This window comes from Bos indicus, chromosome 6, assembly GCF_029378745.1.
Source record: "Bos indicus isolate NIAB-ARS_2022 breed Sahiwal x Tharparkar chromosome 6, NIAB-ARS_B.indTharparkar_mat_pri_1.0, whole genome shotgun sequence".
Taxonomy (NCBI): domain Eukaryota; kingdom Metazoa; phylum Chordata; class Mammalia; order Artiodactyla; family Bovidae; genus Bos; species Bos indicus.
In genome coordinates, this window is record NC_091765.1 from 81,638,397 (window position 1) to 81,655,533 (window position 17,137).

The following is a 17,137-nucleotide window of genomic DNA, read 5'->3' on the forward strand; positions in this document are numbered from 1 at the left end:
AATGCCTAATTCTATATATTTATCAGTTGAATAGGTGCCAAAGAGTCAAAAGTAAATGAGTAAAATAGTACAAAATCAGTATGAATATTGATTTCTTGACTTTTTTTGAATCGTATATTTTCAAATATTTCTTTAGGTTTAATACTTTCATGAAGACTTATCAGGTTTTCTGTAATAGTCTAACATCAGAACATTTTAAAATGGACAGCTCTCATTACTGAATATCCCTTCCAACAGTGGCCTGGATGAAAAATGGAAATATGTTTGTTGCAGGAATAGAACACACTCATGCTTTTATTTATTTTTTTAGAAAGATTGATTATGCTTTGATCAATGTCAGGAAACAGCTTCCTCATGAGCTCTTTTTGGGGGCTTTGCCTCTTTGTTCAAAGTGAAAAATGTAGATATTTAATGCACACATTAATGTATATATTGATATAAACATTCAATAAAATTCACTATATACACTCTGATTGACATATTCAGGTTGAAATCATCCAGAAGCTGAATTTAAATGCAGTCATAAAAATGGGGTGGTTATTTCTCAAAATGCCTGTTTGTCAGAGTGTCTACTTTGTATCTATCACCCTATTAGGATAGAACACTGGCTAAACTGGAATTATTAGTCTTATTCTTCTCAAAAAATAAGCACAGACACAGGCCTTCCTAAACACTAAAATTGAAACCTTTGAGAGGATATATTGATAAATGCTTTTAAAAGGCAAAAAATAAAACTCAGGTTAAAATAAACTATATCAGGAAAAGATATGGTTATATTAACAACCTAATAAATAATAACATGTTAATACTATTCGTGTGAAGAGAATATACCTGGAAAAGAGAAATTGTGTGCTTAAAAGTTAGCACTCACATGGACAAGGTAAAACTTAAGAAATATATCCTACATAGAGGCTATCTAATGATATATCACTTGCCTGATTTGTTTTGGGATGTGATTAACAGTCAAACAGTCAGATCAAGGTAAGGCAGAGATCAGCTGCAAAAGTTCAGAAGCACAGCTTCCTGTCTTACCTTCCACTGAGGAGGAAGCCGATAACCACTGCCAACAAAATGACTCCCACTGTCACAGACACAGCAATTATAGGAATCTGGCTTTGATCGCTGGATGCTGCAACTGCTGAGAGGAGACAGAGAAAATAGAGCCTGTGGTTAAAGTGATCATATGCATTCAAATAAGAGCTGCTTAATAGTCAGTAATCAATGCACAGTTTAAGCAATTCACCCACATTTGGCTGAGATTTCCCCCTAATATCTCTTCTCAACCATGTGTAATTGAAAAGACATTTTTAGGAGAAAATATTTATTTTCCAAATGGAAATTTGGAAGACCAACTAAGTCACTGATTATTTCTTTGTCATCATAAAAAATGAATGTCATTGTTCACATAGTATTCATTTAGCAATCTTAGGCTTGCAAGAAAAAAATTGGAACTTAGTCTTTAATTTCAAATACCTCCTAAATAGGAGATAATAAGTATATGAGATTTGATATTTTTAGAGATTGCATGTGGCTGTTCTCTAGGAAAAAAATACCTCATTATCTTAGATAGGACTTTTTATTAGAGACATCAGTTGAAATGTCCAAAATGATGTGGCTATGACCTCATATGATATCACTATTATCAATATAATTTTAAAAATCAATATTTCAAGGAGAATATTATCACTAAATATACCTCCATTATTGGGACCACATTTTCAAAAATATCAATATCATTTAGAATTTTAAGTCTAAATTAAGATTAAGTTTGTTTACACAATCTTTTTTAATACATGTATTTAGATGAAATATTTTATATTTTAATAATATAATTACCATAATAAGAGGAATATGGACATAATCAGATAGTTGCATCTAAATAAAGCAAATAAATTGTTATTTTGTGCTGATAACTAAAACTAAGTTGATTAAAATAAGAAACCTATAGAGCAAAATATATTTTATTAATGTTCTCAAGAAACCCTCAGTGGGATATTTGGCATGCTTATTGGGTAATGACATTATATTTTGATAAATTCAGAGTAAACTTAGATAAGTTCACCTCCATGATAACAAATTTTAAGTCACCAAAGCTAATAACAACTATACTTCCTGTTTTGTTTTTTTACAATCTCTCTGATCTTGGCCCTATCAATATTTTTGGACATTCATATGTTTCCCCTTTGAGGCTTGTCACCTCTCCATTGATTCTTTCAACCAGAATTGACTGATTCTCTGACAACCTTCTTACACAGATCTACATTTTCACCCTTTTAGAGTCTTCAAGAGTCCAATATTGACAACAACTGGTTCATGGATGGGAAAAACTATTATTTACAATCTAAATCTGTACTCTTCCTCTCCCTTTTCTTGGATAACAACAGTTGCAATAGAAAGTCTCTTTACCCTGCTTTTTCCTGTCGTGATACTGAGATGCATGGTAGAGAATTTATTACCAGTGAGCAGTATAAACGTGGTAGGGCAAAGCTACCCCACTATCATAGGTAGTAGCCTCCCCCAAGATTAGCTTTATTAATTTTCAAATTCAAATTACTTTTTTCTTCCTCAGTTCTTTAAATCTTCTTTAGGCAGGTGGCACTGTTTCTAGAGAAAACCATGAAGACTTGGTCCAAATAATCTCAATGTTATTTCATTTGGACTTCAAAGCTTTTGATCCTCTCTTTTAATTTCCTTACAAAGTCATGCTCATAATGAGTCTTCCTCATTTTCTCAGTAGAATAATCCATTCCCACCTCCTACATTTTAGAAATGTTAAATTTTATAGATTAAAAAAGACTGATCAAGTCTGAATTCCATGGTTAAATATAATAGCATACCTTTCTTTTGCTTTACCTAACTCCACTGTTTGAATTTTTCCTGTCTCTTCCAAGGCACTGATCTTTAAAATCTCCCTCTGGGGGAAAATTTTCATTTCCTTACAGTCTGCTTCTTTGCTATCTACAAGCCTATGAGATAATTTCTCTTGGGGACAACAAATTCTTATACCTAAATTTACTGATATTATTAATTTAAATTGAGTCTGAAAACAGCTCCAGCATTTACTATACATATGGATTAAGGCAAATTATTTAACCTTGTAAAGTCTCATTTCATTAATCCCCAGAGAGGGATAATTTCCAGGGATCGTTATATATATATATATTTTTTTTTTGCTTAGAAATAACTCTTAGCATAGTGCTTCAACTATTGCCAGCCTTACTTAAACAGGAGATATAATATATACATATTATCTCCTGTTTTATCCATCATTCTTATTCTCTCCTATTTTTCAGCATCCTGATTGACTCATTTAGAACCAGCCTCACTGATTTAACACACATGAGTCTGAGCAAGTTCTGCGAGATGGTGAAGGACAGGGAAGCCAGGCAAACTGCAATCCATGGCGTCGCAAAGAGTCGGACATGAATTAGTGACTGAAAAACAACCTCTTCTAAGAACCAACATTATTAATTTTTTTCTGAAACTTTTCTTCTTCTGCCTTTGAGTTCTGTGCATGATATGATATCTGTCAAATGCAATGAGCAACTCTCCATTTACTTCACAAAGTGAAAGTCAAAGTGTTAGTCGCTCAGTCATGTCTGAATCTTTGTGACCCCATGAACTATGCAGCCCACCAGGCTCCTCTGTCCATGGAATTCTCCAGGCAAGAACACTGGAGTGGGTTGCCATTTCCTTCTCCAGGGGATCTTCTGGACCCAGGGATTAAACCCAGGTCTCCTACATAGCAGGCATATTCTTTACCATCTGAGCCACCAGGTAATCCCCTATTTACCCTACCATACACTATAATGAGGTATTTGATCTTGTTGAACATACACTCCATCTTTAAAACTCTCCTTCTCTTGGTTTCTATACATGAGATGAGCTGATTTCTCTTTCTCCCGCTCTGAAACACTGCTTTGTCAGTTCTACTGATGCTCTTCCCATATTTTATGTGTGAACAATTCTTCATGAATGCTGGTTCTTTATCCTGCTCACTTCTTTCTTTCTGTCTCTTTCCATCTTACCTCTTTTTCTTCCTGTCTCTTATAGATATTTCTTTGCTCATGGCATCAGTTAACTAAAAGTTGAGTCAGATATGACAGAGCGACTGAACAAAATAAGCTGAAGAGTCCCACATTTATATCTCCAACTCTTATTTCTCATTAAAGGATCATTCTATTAAAAAAAAAAACAAACTGTTTCCATTTATTTGGATTTTATTTTCACATAAAAATAAACATGTTTAAAAAACTGATTCTTGGGCTTCCCTGGGGGGCTCTGTGGTAAAGACTCCACCTATCAATGCAGAAGACACAGGTTCAATCCCTGATCCGAAAGGATACCACGTGCCATGGAGTGACAGAGCCTGTTGGCTGCAACTATTGAGCCTGTGATCTAAAGCCTGGGAGCTGCAACTACTGAGTCCATATGCTGCAGCTATTAAAGCTCATGTGCCCTCAGGCCCATGCTTTGCAACGAAAGAAGCCACCCCAATGAGAAGTGTACTTACTGCAACTACAGGGTAGCCTCCGCTTGCTGTAAGTAGAGAAAAGTACACATAGCAACGAAGACAGTATAACTGAAAATAAATAAATAAAAATAAAAATTGACTCTTAAACCACATCCACCCTCAAAGGCATTTAAAAATATTATATAAATAAAAGGGCTTCCCTAGCGGCTCAAACGGTAGAGAATCCACCTCCAGTGTGGGAGACCTGTGTTCAGTCCCTGGGTTGAGGAGATCCCCGGGAGGAGGGCATGGAAACCCACTCCAGTATTCTTGCCTGGAGAATCCCCATGGACAGAGGAGCCTAGTGGGCTACAGACTGTGGGATCCTAAAGAGTTGGACAGGACTGAGTGATTAAGCACAGCATATGTAAATAAACAAACTAAATAAATCTAACAAACTAGGCTAGTTTTGTCTCTTTCTGATTTAAGTAGAATTGAATTTTTCTTGATTCCTGCTGCTGCTACTGCTGCTAAGTTGCTTCAGTCGTGTCCGACTCTGTGCGACCCCAGAGACTGCAGCCCACCAGGCTCCCCCGTCCCTGGGATTCTCCAGGCAAGAACATTGGAGTGGGTTGCCATTTCCTTCTCCAATGCATGAAAGTGAAAAGTGAAAGTGAAGTCGCTCAGTTGTACCCGACTCTAGTGACCCCATGGACTGCAGCCTACCAGGCTGCTCCATCCATGGGATTTTCCAGGCAAGAGTACTGGAGTGGGGTGCCATTGCCTTCTTGACTCCTACTTAGTCTTAATTACCAAATATGTTTTGTTTCTCTTCTATGTTTCTCCCCATGTATTACTTTTTTTTTCATTAACTATTCACCTATTTGATCAAAGTTGCTGTAGTATGGTTCACAGGTGTTTTGATTCAGATTTGCTGGAGTATGGTTCATAGGTCCTTTAAGTGCTCCCTTTGACTTCTAGGTACTCACATGAAGCATCTAAAAATATCACTTTGATCATGTTTCTCGAAACAAAATGTTAATAGACACCCACTGCCTATGGAAAAATAGTGTCATATTAGAAGGGCATTCAATAGCCCTCCTAATCTGACTCTAACAAATCCTTCTGGTCTCAATGTGCCAGTTCGGGACACTGAGAGATACTTTATTGGCAGAAATAGGTGTGATTAATCAGAAGTAAAGATAAAAACAGGACAATTTCAGACTAACAAAAGTATTAATTTTGAGGGAAAAAATGGGTGCTGAGAAGTATGAAATGTTTCATTTTTAGCAATTTCCAAGAAGTCTAACTTAATGTGCTAAAATATGGGAGAGTATTTTGCATTAAAACAAGTATTAATGGCATGCCAAAAATTTTAAAAATTATTTAAATTAGTACATTTTGTGAAAACACTTTGCAAGCAACGTCAAATCACAAACATTCACATTTACCTGTTTATATTTACTGCCCACTGAAATCATATCTATTTATATAATGAAAAATTTAGCAAAATAGCTGTGAGGAATAATTTTTAAAATATATTTACATTTATTTTTTAAAAGCTTGAAGTATTTTTCATGTTTCTTGATGGGCTAAAAGTATTGATTATTTAATTTGCACTGATTAATTAATTTGAGTTATCTCAAATTAACTCTTGAGATAATTTAAGGCTTTTATTATTTATTTCTTTGTTTGACTGACAGCATCAATAATATTCCCAAACATCAACTAAATTGAAAATAAATAGAATTTATAGGATACTGTCAATGCCTTCATAATTGTTCATTCTCTATCAGTGGTCAAAAAATGGTAAGCACAGTATGATTTATGATTATCCTTTTACATACTGTTAAAATTTTAGTATTTAAAGATATGAATTTTAGTCATTAATATTGCTTATTTTCTTATATATATTTATTAAGAACTGGTTGGTTAATAATGTAGTTCTTGAAAAATAGTGGAGGTATATTTTGGGAATGCTTAAAAGCAAATTTTGCAGCAATGAAACATATTACTATTAAAAGGATGCTAATTATGAAAATTAATGTTCTTTAGTAAATAATAATGCTTCCTTTTGCTAATTATTATATATCTGCATCATCTCTGGAAACTAAGATAGCAACTATTGAGAAATTGTGTTGTGTTCTCTTATTTTGCTTCCTCACTTCTGGTTGCAAATCCATATTACATAAATATTCTCTAGATAAATTGAGACATATATGAATCACTGAGTTTAATCACTGAGGCTAAGGAGATTTGTTAGAGACAGATTACAAGGGTTTTCTAAGGCCAGGCTGAGAATTTAGGATTTTCTCACACATAAACATATACCTATTAACTTTCTTGATCAGGATAAGCTGATCAAAGTTATAACTTTTGATTTGTAGTGAGTACACAGGAATTAGTAGGGAAATTTAAAGCATCATGGCAGACAAATAAGCACAAGAAAAGATTTGGACCATCATTGGCTGTTACAGATTTCAATTAAATCAACAATGAGATATTGCTACCCACCTGTCCAAAATGACAAAATAAAACAGTGACATTATAAAATGTTGATAATAATGTGGAGAAATTGATCACTCATACATTGGTGGTGGGCATGTAAAATGGTACAGCCACTAAGGAAAAAAGTTTGGCAGTTTCTTACGAAAATAAACGTGCAATTACCATACAACTCCAGTAACTGTACTCTTAGATAGTTATCCCAGGGGAATTAACGTTTAGGTTGAGACAAAAATATATACATGAATGTTCATAGCATTTTTATGTTAATAGCAAAACTGTTAATGTTAATAGCAAAAACTGGTATCAGCCCAGATATCTTTCAATAGGTGAATGTTTAAAGAAACTATGGTACATATTTATCATGGCATCAGTTCAGTTCAGCTGAACTGATGCCATGATAAATATGAGTGTGTGACTCAGCTGTGTCTGACTCTTTTCGAGCCCATGGAGTACAGCATACCAGGCTTCCTTGCCCATCATCAACCCCTGGAGCTTGCTCAAATTCATGTCCATCGAGTCGGTGATATCATCCAATCATCTCATCTTCTGTAATCCCCTTCTCTTCCTGCCTTCAATCTTTCCTAGGATCAGAGTCTTTTCCAAGGAGTCAGTTCTTCCCATCAGATGACCAAATTATTGGAGTTTCAGATTCACCATCAGTCCTCCCAATGAATATCATGGTACTGCTCAACAATGAAAAGGAACAGACTTCATATGCACAACCTGGGTGAATCTACAGGGAATTAGACTGAATGAGAAAAAAGTCCAAACTCAAAGGGAATGTACTGTATGATTCCATTTTCAAACATTTTTAAAATGTCAAAATTTTAGAAATGTATATTTAGAAATTTATGTCTCTGGGACTTCTCTGATGGTCCAGTGGTTAAGAATCTGCCTGGCAATGAAGGGGAAGTTGGTTTGATCTCTGGCTGGGGAACTAAGATCCCACATGCTGCAGGGCAGTGAAGCTTGTGGTGCTACAACTAAAGCAGCCATGCACTGCAATGAAAGATTTCTCATGATGCAATGAAGATCTTATGGCACACCTAAGACCTGGTGCCACCAAGTAAATAAATACATTCTTTTTAAAGAAATTAGTGGTTGCCAGAGATTAGTTATTGGGCAAGAGTTGTTCCTGAAGGCCGTGGTTGTGGTTATAAAAGGGCAACAAGAGAGATCCTTGTGAGGTTGATACTATTCGATATCTTGACTGTGATGGTAGCTACACAAACCCTCACAAGTGACCAGATTATACATAACTTAATACACACATGTCTGCACACTCACATACAAAGGAGTACAAGGAAATGTAAGACTTCATCAATTCCAATATCCTAGTTATATTATAACTTTGCAAAGTGTTAAAGAGCTCTCTTTAACTTCCTTACAAAGTCATGCTCGTAATGAGTCTACCTCCTTATTTTCTGTAGACTAATCCGTTCCCACCTCCCACATTTTAGAAATGTTAAACTTTATACATAAAAGAGCCTGATCAAGTTTGAATTCCATGATTAAATATAACTCCATATCCTTCTGTTGCTTTACGTAACTCCACTGTTATAATTCTTCCTGTCTCTTCCAAGACACTGACCTCTAAAGATCTTCCTTCAGGGTCGTCCCAGTGCACCAGCCCCATATACCTGTGGCAGATTCATGTTGATATATGGCAAAACCAATACATTATTGTAAAGTTAAAAAAAATATATATCTTGCTTCAGAGGGAAAATTTCATTTACTTACAGGCTGCTTCTCCACTACCTACAAGCCTAAACAGATAATTTCTCTTGGGGACAACAAATTCTTATACTTAAAATTACTGATATTATTAATTTAAACTGAGTCTGAAAACAGGTCCAACATTTACTATACATATGTATGGAAGTCAGGATTTGAAATAGCTCAACTGGAATTCCATCACCTCCACTAGTTTTGTTCATAGTAATGCTTTCTAAGGCCCACTTGACTTCACATTCCAGGATGTCTGGCTCTAGGTCAGTGATCACACCATCATGATTATATGGGTCGTGAAGATCTTTTTTGTACAGTTCTTCTGTGTATTCTTGCCATCTCTTCTTAATATCTTCTGCTTCTGTTAGGTCCATACCATTTCTGTCCTTTATCGAACCCATCTTTGCATGAAATGCTTCCTTGGCATCTCTAATTTTCTTGAAGAGATATCTAGTCTTTCCCATTCTGTTGTTTTCCTCTATTTCTTTGCATTGATTGCTGAGGAAGGCTTTCTTATCTCTCCTTGTTATTCTTTCAAACTCTGCATTCAGATGCTTATATCTTTCCTTTTCTCCTTTGCAATATGCCGGCAAATTTGGAAAACTCAGCAGTGGCCACAGGACTGGAAAAGGTCAGTTTTCATTCCCATCCCAAAGAAAGGCAATGCCAAAGAATGATCAAACTACTGCACAATTGCACTTATCTCACATGCTAGTAAAGTAATGCTCAAAATTCTCCAAGCCAGGCTTCAGCAATATGCGAACCACAAACTTCCAGATGTTCTAGCTGGTTGTAGAAAAAGCAGAGGAACCAGAGATCAAATTGCCAACATCCGCTGGATCATGGAAAAAGAAAGAGAGTTCCAGAAAAACATATATTTCTGCTTTATTGACTATGCCAAAGCCTTTGACTGTGTGGATGACAATAAACTGTGGAAAATTCTGAAAGAGATGGGAATCCAAGACCACCTGACCTGCCTCTTGAGAAACCTGTATGCAGGTCAGGAAGCAACAGTTAGAACTGGACATGGAACAACAGACTGGTTCCAAATAGGAAAAGGAGTACATCAAGGCTGTATATTGTCACCCTGCTTATTTAACTTATATGCAGAGTACATCATGAGAAACGCTGGGGTGGAGGAAGCACAAGCTGGAATCAAGATTGCCGGGAGAAATATCAATAACCTCAGATATGCAGATGACACCACCCTTATGGCAGAAAGTGAAGAGGAACTAAAAAGCCTCTTGATGAAGGTGAAAGTGGAGAGTGAAAAAGTTGGCTTAAAGCTCAACATTCAGAAAAATAAGATCATGTCATTTGGTCACATCACTTCATGGCAAATAGATGGGAAAACAGTGGAAACAGTGTCAGACTTTATTTTTCTGGGCTGCAAAATCACTGCAGATGGTGACTGCAGCCATGAAATTAAAAGACGCTTACTCCTTGGAAGGAAAGTTATGACCAACCTAGATAGCATACTGAAAAGCAGAGATATTACTTTGCCAACAAAGGTCTGTCTAGTCAAGGCTATGGTTTTTCCAGTGGTCACATATGGATGTGAGAGTTGGACTGTGAAGAAAGCTGAGCGCTGAAGAATTGTTGCTTTTGTACTGTGGTGTTGGAGAAGACTCTTGAGAGTCCCTTGGACAGCAAGGAGATCCAACCAGTCCACCCTAAAGGAGATCAGTCCTGGTTGTTCACTGGAAGGACTGATGCTGAAGCTGAAACTCCAATACTTTGGCTACCTCATGCAAAGAGTTGACTCATTGGAAAAGACTCTGATGCAGGGAGGGATTGGGGCCAGGAGCAGAAGGGGACGAGAGAGGATGAGATGGCTGAATGCATTACTGACTCGATGGCCGTGAGTTTGACTGAACTCTGGGAGTTGGTAATGGACAGGGAGGCCTGGCGTGCTGCAGTTCCTGGGGTCGCAAGGAGTTGGACACGACTGAGCGACTGAACTGAACTGAACTGATGGGTGGAAATCACTCAATTGTGTCTGACACTTTGCTCCCCCTGGACTATAGCCCACCAGGCTTCTCTCCATGAAATTCTCCAAGCAAGAATACTGGAATGGGTTGCCATTCCCTTCTCCAGGGGATCTTCCTGATTCAGAAATTGAATCCAGGTCTCCTACACTCCAGGCAGATTCTTAACTGTTTGCGACACCAGGGAAGATACCATAAATCCTGCGATGTTGTATTTGAAGACTGTTTTAGAAATAATACAGTAGTATGTGAAGAATTAAATTATAATATCAAGTAAATAATTCCTCATTAAAACAACTGAAGCATTTTCACAAAATATTATACAAATAGTTGTCAAATGAATGGCATATAACACAAATGCTATAGAAGTCGAAATGAAGTTTTATTTTAACTGTATCTTTTGATGTGTAGGGAGTTAATAACAAATTTAAAAATAATGAACAAAACTATTATCTGACAAGCTTCCCAGGTGGCACTAGTCATAAAGAATGGCTTGCCAATGAGCAAAGAGATGTAGGTTTGATCCCTGGGTTGGGAAGATCCCCCGGAGTAGTAAATGGCAGCCTGCTCCAGTATTCTTGCCTAGAAAATTTCAAGCAATTGGAATCGGACAGAGGAGCCTGGTGGGCTACAGTCCATGGTGTTGCAAAGAGTCGGACATGAATGAGTGATTGAACACACTCACACTATTCTAAAATGGTTCTTGACATAAACATTCTAATTTTCAGAATTAGACTGTGCTTTTATCCCCTGGGGAGAAGTTTCATGTATTACTCATGTCAATTTCTCTAGGGTCTAGCAAAGCCAACATATAATAGAGGCTCAACACATTCTTGCTGTATTGTATACAGCTTTCTACATGAAGGCCAAAGGGGATTGGTATGTAACAGATACTTGATACAAAGAAAAATTCATTCTTCACTGAGGAAACCAGAAGGGAAAGAGACACGTGTACCCCAATGTTCATCGCAGCACTGTTTATAATAGCCAAGACATGGAAGCAACCTAGATGTCCATCAGCAGATGAATGGATAAGAAAGCTGTGGTACATATACACAATGGAGTATTACTCAGCCATTAAAAAGAATACATTTGAATCAGTTCTAATGAGGTGGATGAAACTGGAGCCTATTATACAGAGTGAAGTAAGCCAGAAGGAAAAACACCAATACAGTATACTAACGCATATATATGGAATTTAGAAAGATGGTAACAATAACCCGGTGTACGAGACAGCAAAAGAAACACTGATGTATAGAACAGTCTTATGGACTCTGTGGGAGAGTGAGAGGGTGGGAAGATTTGGGAGAATGGCAATGAAACATGTAAAATATCATGTAGGAAACGAGTTGCCAGTCCAGGTTCGATGCATGATGCTGGATGCTTGGGGCTGGTGCACTGGGACGGCCCAGAGGGATGGTATGGGGAGGGAGGAGGGAGGAGGGTTCGGGATGGGGAACACATGTATACCTGTGGCGGATTCATTTTGATATTTGGCAAAACTAATACAATTATGTAAAGTTTAAAAATAAAATAAAATTGGAAGAATAAAAAAAAATAATAAAATAAAATAAAATTAAAAAAAAAAAGAAAAATTCATTCTTAAAATGCTTGCATATACATGTATACATACTCAAGTAAAAATAAAATTCCACACTAAAGTTAAGAGGGAGTACAGAATACATCCCTAAAAGAGTTTCATTATCTAGCAATAAAAACACTAAAATCTGATTTTGTAATAAAAACATTCATGTGACATTTCTTTCCCTCTAGAAATTACGTAGGAAAAATTTAAAAGAAGACAATTTCAGGTGAGACTCTGTAAAACTATATGGAAAATGACCTCATATTGTTTGTCTCAGTGATCAGATTGATGGGTATTGGCATCCTGGAAACTACTATACAAAAAAAAGGAGGGAGGAGTTTATCAAATAGTCTAAAGAAAAACTAATTGCTGAACATGCCAATCTCTTAAAACTAAGTATAATTCTGTAATTTTTTAAAGCGACACTTTTCATTTGTAGAGTTGTCTGAGCACTAGAGCATAGTGTGAAACACAATGTACCCTACGGCTTTGTTCCCAGAGTTGGTAAACCACATAAGCATAAATAGAAACAAGGCCTTTGAGGGTGGCCAGAGTCACCGACTCGATGGACATGAGTTTGGGTAAACTCCAGGAGTTGGTGATGGACAGGGAGGCCTGGCGTGCTGTGATTCATGGGGTCGAATGAAGGCTAAGCGCCAAAAAATTGATGCTTTTGAACTGTGGTGTTGGAGAAGACTCTTGAGAGTCCCTTGGACTGCAAGGAGATCCAAGCAGTCCGTTCTGAAGGAGATCAGCCCTGTGATTTCTTTGGAAGGAATGATGCTAAAGCTGAAACTCCAGTATTTTGGCCATCTCATGCGAAGAGTTGACTCATTGGAAAAGACTCTGATGCTGGGAGGGATTGGGGGCAGGAGGAGAAGGGGACGACAGAGGATAAGATGGCTGGATGGCATCACTGACTCGATGGACGTGAGTCTGATTGAACTCCGGGAGTTGGTGATGGACAGGGAGGCCTGGCATGTTGCGATTCATGGGGTCGCTTAGAATCGGACGCGACTGAGCAACTGAACTGAACTGAAAGAGTCAGACACGACCGAGTGGCTGAACTGAACTGAACTGAACTGAGAGTATGTAACACACAGTTCGTCATAAATCCAGATCAGTGATCAAGGTACAAGAGTAAATAATTAATTCATTGCCAATATTATGGAAATTTCCTAATTACCTTTATTCATATCAAACATATTTAAAAACTTTTCTAAACAGTATCAAATGTTTAAATTTCAATAGGTCAGTTAAACTTCAGACAAGGGACTGTCCTTGAAAGGAAATAAAATAATTTATCTTTTTTCCACAATGGCACCCTAATTATATAAAATCAAGTGAAGCAATATTTAGAAAGTTACTGTTAAAGTAATAAAAGTTATTTTCTAGATAATTCAGTTAAACATGCTTTAAGCAGAAGTATATCTTCATTTTCTTAAGATTTGTATTATATAGGTTTACAAAAATTGAAATTTAATAATTCTTCTAATCATCATTTCCCTTTCTGCCATCAGGTCTTTATTTTCACGTTTTGTGACCATATCATTTCTCTCTGTAGCTTCATGTGTTGTGTTGCTTCCTTCCTTCTGGCTTTTCCACTGCTGAATTGTACTAGGCTGCAACTTACACTCTGTGTATTGTGCTACTTTACATGGCACCTTCAATACCCTTAACATTCGAAAAGAGTCTACTCTCTGTTTCTTATAGAATCTTTTTTTTTCCTACTCCTTATTTTCTTGTGGTTGGAGAAAAAGCTTCTCTCTGGGTGTGGCAGAAAGAATTATGGTTACTCCCTCCTCTCCAAGGTGTCTGAGTCTCAATATCAAGAACCTGTAAATATATTACATGGCAATAGGGAATTAAATTACAGATGAAATGAAAAAAAAATCATTTCAAAGTAAATCTGATAACTATGTTCTCATTACGTTGGTATTCAGAGGAAGGAAATATGTGTCTTATATTCTTCTTTTTACAATCACTAATTCTTACATAACTTGACTTAAAAAAAAATATATATATATGTATTATATATGTTCAAACATATACATTTACACATATTTGACATTTCACACTACTTGTTATTTTCTTCCTAACAAGACTTTAGTAGTGTCTTTTCTTTCATCTATAAATATAACAAATTATTGCCTTCTGCTAAGTCTGCTTTTAATGTGTGCTTTAGTACAAGTAAATCTAAATATTTACTTGACTTTAAAGAAAAAGCTTTCTGCTATTTTTACTATTTTATGGGAAAAAAAAGGCACAAGAAAGGTTTTTACAGAAATATTTCCAGACCTGCACTCAGAGTTGCTGCCAGAGATTTTGATTTTGATTTTTTTAAACAATCAAGTTGGTTCCTGAAAGCACCATTTTCTTGCCAAACTCAATACTAATGAAAGTTCTCTGTGGAATTTTCATAGAAAGACTAAGCTTAGTAGGGTAGTTCAATAAAACAAGTAAAAAGTAAATGGCAATAATTCAATAAAGTATGGCAGCAATGGAAAGAGTCTTTAAAAGCAAGGTTTAAACAGTTCTTAAGCATCTCCTGATGTTTCATCTCCCTGTAGACCAAATGCAATGAGGAGTGGGGACCAACGTGTGTTAACCCGCTCACCTACCATAATAGCATGACAGATGCTTCCTACCTGAAGGGGTCATGCCTGGGAGACAGTGGAGAAGCGGGAGACTGACAGAATGCCCAGGGACAGTATTGATCCACTGACTCTTTTCTGGTAACCATTAGAGAGACATGAGTTGACAGTAATTAAAATGACTTACACACTGGGATGGTTTCAAACTCAAATCTTCGACTGAAGACACCATAGCCTGCTGCCGTGCGTGCTCGAATTTGGAAGACATACACTGAAGCTGGTTTCAAGCCCTCTGCAGTTATAGATGTCTCTTTAGATTTGATAATTGTATAGCTGGTCTCTTGGTCCTTGGATCACATATATAGATAAAATAAAAAGAAGACAACATATGAATTACTAATAACGGCAAAACTTAGAATCAGAAATGAGAAAAAGATTCAGAAACTAACAGATTTGATATTAATGCAAATATGATTTTAGAGAAAAAAAAATCCCACATATCCGAGGAGTGCTAGTTATACAGAATGCTATTTTCTAGAACTCAAAGATGGTACATGTGTTTTCCACCCATCCACCACTTGCCCTGAGCAGAAATAGATATGTAAAATTTAAAAATACAATTTCTAAAAGATACACTATTTTGCAGACTCTATTTTAGTATTGCTAATTGTGTGCTTATTTTTCTCATAAATGACTTATTAGAGTGCATCTAACATGGTGCTTGTTTACAGAGAAAGGTGACAATGTCCAATGTACTGCCAGATAAGACATATATCTTTTATCTTTAGTGAATTTCATTTCTAATTATATTTAGGTGTTGGGAGAAGGAATGAGTACTTCACTGGAGAACTTTAATTTCAGTTCACTATGTTGAAATTGAATTTTAAAGAAAAAATGCAAATAAGCGAAGTTTTTTTTTTTTCCTTTTAAAAAACTTTCTAGTTTTTCACTTTTATGCATTTGGGCCAGGTTACTAATGAACAGAGATGGAAGAGGAAAGGAAAAAAATCACTGGAAAGATAGTTCTAGAAAGTGAAACAAAGAGAAAGTATTCCTAATTTGACTAGTAACAAAATTCTAGACAAACCATCTATCAGTTCAGTCAGTTCAGTCGCTCAGTCGTGTCCGATTCTTTGCAACCCCATGAATCACAGCACACCAGGCCTCGCTCACCAACTCCTGGAGTTCACTTAAACTCATGTCCGTCGAGTTGGTGATGCCATCCAGCCATCTCATCCTCTATCGTCCCCTTCTCCTCCTGCCCCCAATCCCTCCCTGCATCAGAGTCTTTTCCAATGAGTCAACTCTTCACATGAGGTGGCCAAAATACTGGTGTTTCATTCAGCTTTAGTATCATTCCTTCCAAAGAACACCTAGGACTGATCTCCTTTAGAATGGACTGGTTGGATCTCCTTGTACTCCAAGGGACTCTCAAGAGTCTTCTCCAACACCTTATCTCTGAAGTTTACTATACTGAAGAAAAAATTTTAGATCTATAAAGATTTAAAACACAATTCCTGTTTTGAACTTTCTCTTCCTTTATATTTTTATGTGTGATTCTTGGCTAAACTTGTTCTTTCCTTAAGGAAATGTATTACATTTATGATTGATATTATAGGATGAATTAAAGATAGGTTATAGTTAGAACATTTTTATTCCTTTTTAAGAATTTATCTTTACTTACAATAACTGGTTAATGACTATAGATCATTGTTTTCTAAATATTTCAGGGAATTTTGTCTTTAGAAGCAGAAAAATGTATTTTTTAAAAATGACCTAAGGGGACCAACATGTAAAGGATTTATTTTTTCCAAATGAGAAAACAATTGAAAACATGAATATATATCAATATTTACTTCTAAAGTACTCTTGAGAAGAATATGCCAAACTCAATAGAGAGTTTGGGAATTCCCTACTCCAAACTTGTAATTTGGATGATGACATGAATATGGTTATTATTTGATGTTGATAATGCTGCTGCTGCTGCTGCTGCTGCTGCTGCTAAGTCGCTTCAGTCGTGTCCAACTCTGCGACCCCATAGACGGCAGCCCCTCAGGCTCCACCATCCCTGGGATTCTCCAGGCAAGATCACTGGAGTGGGTTGCCATTTCCTCCTCCAATGCATGAAAATGAAAAGTGAAAGTGAAGTCACTCAGTCATGTTCAACTCTTCGAGACCCCATGGACTGAAGCCTACCATGCTCCTCCATCCATGGGATTTTCCAGGCAAGAGTACTGGAGTGGGTTGCCATACGAACACACAAAACAAATGCAAACCACAC

General features: G+C 36.6%; 1 protein-coding gene across 7 annotated transcripts in view; it reads right to left on the minus strand.

Annotated features, from left to right (window-relative positions):
- Window positions 1–17,137, minus strand: part of EPHA5 (EPH receptor A5) — a 408,082-nt gene that overhangs the window by 101,579 nt on the left and 289,366 nt on the right. For 4 of the 7 annotated variants that reach the window (XM_070791523.1, XM_070791516.1, XM_070791521.1 and 1 more), the window contains 2 exons: window positions 15,044–15,203; window positions 1,033–1,138 (listed from right to left, as the gene is read on the minus strand). In XM_070791523.1, coding sequence (XP_070647624.1) covers window positions 1,033–1,138; window positions 15,044–15,203 — 266 coding nt within the window. The remainder of the gene's footprint in view (window positions 1–1,032; window positions 1,139–15,043; window positions 15,204–17,137) is intronic. The other 3 variants (XM_070791518.1, XM_070791520.1, XM_070791522.1) reach the window with 1 other exon arrangement.